The sequence below is a fragment of the Erigeron canadensis genome, chromosome 8 (genome assembly GCF_010389155.1).
Source record: "Erigeron canadensis isolate Cc75 chromosome 8, C_canadensis_v1, whole genome shotgun sequence".
NCBI classification, from domain to species: domain Eukaryota; kingdom Viridiplantae; phylum Streptophyta; class Magnoliopsida; order Asterales; family Asteraceae; genus Erigeron; species Erigeron canadensis.
The window spans coordinates 21,966,040-21,970,997 of NC_057768.1; the positions used below are offsets into that span (position 1 = coordinate 21,966,040).

General features: G+C 35.1%; 1 protein-coding gene across 1 annotated transcript; it reads right to left on the minus strand.

Annotated features, from left to right (window-relative positions):
• Positions 1 to 2,360: 2,360 nt before the first annotated feature.
• On the minus strand, positions 2,361 to 4,664 carry LOC122611235 (probable carboxylesterase 18). Its single transcript, XM_043784224.1, has 3 exons — positions 3,981 to 4,664; positions 3,282 to 3,701; positions 2,361 to 2,662 (listed from the first exon to the last, which is right to left on the minus strand). Exons 1-3 carry the CDS (start codon positions 4,599 to 4,601, stop codon positions 2,648 to 2,650), a joined length of 1,056 nt encoding a protein of 351 aa, XP_043640159.1. The 5' UTR covers positions 4,602 to 4,664; the 3' UTR covers positions 2,361 to 2,647.
• Positions 4,665 to 4,958: the final 294 nt, after the last annotated feature.

Sequence of the window (4,958 nt, forward strand, 5' to 3'; positions counted from 1 at the left end):
CTTTAGTAAACAGGGAACTTTTTAGTACATGGGCAGATCAGATTGAGTTGGGAAAGACCCTCTCCCCATTGTGTTGCAATTAATTCAGCCCTATCGGTCAATTCTCCTCGGCTAACACTAAACCTTGCATCCAACATGCTTTGCATTACCAGATTTGTCCGGTCGAGCAGGATTGACCCGTCAACTTTTCTTGGTCTACTTTGTGTATCCCTATTATTATTTAAATTTTTAATTTGATCCTAAAAGTTGTATACGATTATCATAATAATCTACATCCATTAGGTTATTTAGGATTTTGTGGGCATCTGAATACACTTTTGGTGATTTTCTTTATTTGGTCATTTCAATTTAGGTTTGCTTGGAAACTTTTCCCATTTGATCACATGGAGCTAAAATAACTAAGTCCATCCATCATTAGGCAAATATAGTGATATTAAGACCTTTTGTGAAAATGTAGAGATATCAAAGGGATTCTTGGCCTTTTCCCCAAATAATCTTCCTCCAAAGTCCAAAGTAGAGAATTACGCACATGTCCTAGGACTTCTATTCTGCTAGCTTTGCTCCTATGAGCGGCATAAAGGTAGGTATCGAGTATCGTATTAATGGTCCTCGAATGCACAACTTATGTTTTAATTAAGTTAGACAAGAAAGTAAGTAAGCAAGTAAATAACAAGAACAAAGTTAAGTTCAATTGTAATACATCAATGCAAGGATAATCATATGTATCATTGATTAAACGATGAATACATGGTTGATCTTACACACTTGACTTACAAGAATACAAAAGAACAATGGTAATTGCTAAGTCTAGACACACTAAAAACTTGAACAATTACAAGTGATACACACTTTCAAGGTGACTAACACACTTGATACAATGTGGCTGTGTTGCTTTATATAAGAGAAGACTTGGGGCAACACAGCCTGCTTTGATTGTGACTTGATGGTGGTTGTCGACATCCAATTGGCTCATGGTACTTGATTCATGTGCCCTTGTCTTCTTTACCAAATCGGGTATGAGAGAGAGAGAACCCTTGCTTTGGTCCCAACATGTATCTTTTCCAATTAAGGTATGTTACAGTTGGAAGAACCACCATGTGACTCTTGTCTTCATGTGATTTGAATGCTTCCCGCTATGATGAACTTTTGGTGAGCATGCAACCCGCTGACGAGAGTTATTGGACTCACTGAAGACTTGCTGCCTATGCATGCCAGCGAGTAAGTCTTATCAGCGAATCTAGGTCTCAACACGTATTGTGTATTCCAATTTCTTGTTAGGGACTTTGGGCTCACAAGGTCATTATACTTATTCGAAATATTTGATTAACAATCAGAAAATTTCTTTGGCTGTGTGAATGTATATCTAGGTGATCGTAGTGCACAACTTTCATTTCTTAGTGAGGATATAATATCCTTGAAGGGTCTAGAACTCTACCTGTGCAGAATCACCTGAACAACCTGCTCCTGAAATTTTTGTGGCTGTTGTTCCTCCAGCACGAAAACCAGCTACTGAGAAAAAAGATGCTCAAGCCGAAGTGGTTGAATATGCGACATTTAAAGAGATAAGATGCAAGTTAGTTTATATAGTACTTGATATGTTTTCCGAAGTTCGTAAGTATGTTTCCATATCTTATGTTTTGGAGTGTCTTTTTGGTCCCTTTTATGTAAGCAATGTCCATTCTATATTCATAGACGAATGGATGTTGGTCAATAATGTAGATATTGTGACTTTTTTTTTTAATTTTATGCTAATGTAATGGCTATTCCTTATTTTATAAATCATTGTATCGATTGATACACTATCTCCCTATCAAATTATATGATATCAATAATACAAGCTACATGCACTTTTGTACAATCTTTTTGTTTTTAAGTTTTAATTAAACGGCCCGGGTTGAACCCGGGTTGATTAGCTAGTTTAGAATAACTATAACCGAACGATAAAACGCATGTGAAATGTGCGTGTTTTTATCTTGCAAAAATGAGAAGAAAAAAATGATGAGAATGAGGGTTTTGTCCCCCTCCCATACTTTCATAACTTCACAAAATTCGTCCTTTTGACACCAATATGAATCATGAATCAAACATTTTTAAACCTAATTGACTGAATTTAATTAATTTTGTAAAAACTCAAGGATATATGACACGATTTGATACGAATCCAACGAAAAAGTACTTATAAAATATAGTTATTTTTCTGGAGAGCCAATTGTTAGTGTATGTTTACATAAATAGAATAACTTATAAGAGGATGTTAGAAACTTTATATTTTATTTTTGGCATTTTTAATAACCACTAAGTATTCCATAGGTATTTGTATCCGTTCATCCAACTCTAAATTTCTTAGTATAAAAAGTTTGTACAAAAATCGAAAGTCGCTTTATTTAGATAATAATTTCGACAGGTACATGATCCTTATACAATCACCAAAAAAAAGCTTACAATGGATCGGTGACGGTTGTCACATTATTACACATAATAAAGGTTTTAGATTTCAATACACACAAAAGAAAACCCAATAAAGGTTAGTACACATCAATGCACTAATCCCCATATGTAAGTCGAAATGAAGCTAGGCCAAGGACAGATCTTCGGGTCCTAATCCAACTTGTCATGAATCTACCCAGCCTCATTCAAGTGTCTGCTATCATTTCTTACTATCCTGTGAAACACAGTTAACACATTTGAAAAAAATTGTTACATAATGAAAGCAAGGTAATAAGTAAAGAGAAACAAATGATTGATAATTGATAAATTCACCAAAACCCCATAATACATAAATTAGACATATAATCACTACAATAAGCACCAACAACATCATAAGGATTATTATTGAAGTCCTAACAGTTGACTAGCTATCATGCTTCATAACATTTGTCATGTTTAGGCTCGTTTATTAGTTAAGTTCTTTACCCTACCTAGTTTTTGTGTGCTTGTGGGTAACTTAGTCAAAGGACCATTCGAGTATCTTACTTCTTAGATAATGGGTTCATTGACCATTTGATGGTCCATCAGTGTGGTACAAAATAAGTATAACCAAACGAGGCGCAACCATCACCGTAAATGGGTAATTAGGGCACATGATGTGCTCAATCGTCATAAGCGAGCTCACATGAAAGTTATCTAGACCATCCATAAACGATTAGTCTCACAATCATGTGTTAAGCTCTAACACTTTTCATGATGGTTATATTTAAGTGTCTTTATGAATTATTTTGGAATTTATTTTCAAGCATTAATTATACTCGATTTATAAGTTTTCATATACTATTAGAGTATACCTTATTAAAGAGCCCGTAAACAAATTCCTTTGCTTGAGATATAAATTGGTCTGCTTCGGGTAACTCTGGAAAAGTAATAAAATCATGAAACATGTTTGGGTACTCTGCAATTTGCACTTCTGTTCCAGCGTTTTGCAGATATTGGGCGTAACTCATCTGCCTATCTTTTAGAATATCAAATCCAGCCACAACCACCATGGTTTTTGGAAAATCCACTTTGGATATGTCAATGGCCCTCGGGCCACTTACGTTAACACTTGGATGATCGCGATCATATCCTTCACCTTCGGGCAAGAACGCTTTCCAAAACCAGTCTGTCCTTTTCAAGTTCAAGAAAGGTACTTTTCCACTAAGTTCCGATTCAGAATTTGTTCGCTCCTCTCCTCCAAAAAATGGTTGAATCGCCAACAAGCCAGATACCTTCAAATATAAAACAAGTTATGTGTCTTTTTTTTTTTTCATTTTCAGTATAATTAATTAATTGCTTATGTTTTGAACAATTTCTATATGTTGAAGTTAAAGAGTCACTAATTTTTAGAGACTTGGTAATAACTAAGATCATTCTTTACTCTTTTCTTTTAATGAAATGCAAAAAGAAATAACTTTATAAATGTTCAAAAGAAATTCATACTAGGGTTTAATCTATATTTAAAGACATCTACTCTTAATATATAAAAGTTGACACTCACACACATATACCTTGACTTGTTTGAACTTGGTTTGCATCTGGGCGGCTCTTAGAGTAACAAAATGAGCTAGGTTTCCACCTGCACTATCTCCAGCAATAAAGCAGCGAGAAACATTTAAATTTGGCAGATTACTTCTTTTCAGGTTCTCTGGATTATCTAGAAAGGTCAGCACATCAACTCCATCATCAAATTGTTGAGGATATTTGTTCTCTGGGGCAAGACCATATTCAGGAGAAATAACAATGCATGGCAGTTTAGTACACAACTGTTGGCATAAATCATCATACATCTTCGTGTCGTTGTTAAGGAGAGCGTATCCGCCACCATGATAGTATATAATCAGTGGGAGATCTTCAATTTTGAGGTCTGTTGTCGGGGCATATACACGGAACCACACGTTAGTACTTGGATCCACGACCACATCATATGTCTCGATACCATCCTTGGGTTTTAGTGTTGGGAAGTTCTTGGGCGGAAATATGTTAGCGAGCCAACGCCACACTGTTCCGTCTTTTTTCATACATAAGTCTATATATATGCCAATCACACCAAGGGAAATCCTTGTCTTACAAGGCAAATCGAGTTTGGCATCCTTAACTTTGGGAGTTTTGATTTTGGGAGTTTTGGCCATTGAAAGGAAATAATATTTTTGAGAGAAAGAAGATAAATTGAAGTCTAGTGTGAGTATTCCACAACATATGTTCACCTCATTTTATAGATCAAGTATATCAGCTATCAGCTTCTTAGTTTTGAACAAGGTGTACGTGTACGTGTCTTTAACATAAGTTATTTGCATGAACGTTTAATGTGTAGGACAATATAACACCTAATTGCACCCATAATGTTATAGATTAGATACTTCATCCTTAATTGGATAACTTGCATCCATTAAAACATTAATCAACATCTTACTTCATCCTTACATAGTACTAATGTACTATCACTTCAGGCCGGCCATTTCAGATTTTTTTTTTATAAACCATATATT

Coding starts and splice junctions, on each gene's coding strand:
- LOC122611235 (XM_043784224.1), bottom strand. CDS start 4,601: ATGGCCAAAACTCCCAAAATCAAAACTCCCAAAGTTAAGGATGCCAAA. Junction 3,702..3,980: donor CCAAGTTCAAACAAGTCAAG/GTATATGTGTGT, acceptor TTATATTTGAAG/GTATCTGGCTTGTTGGCGAT.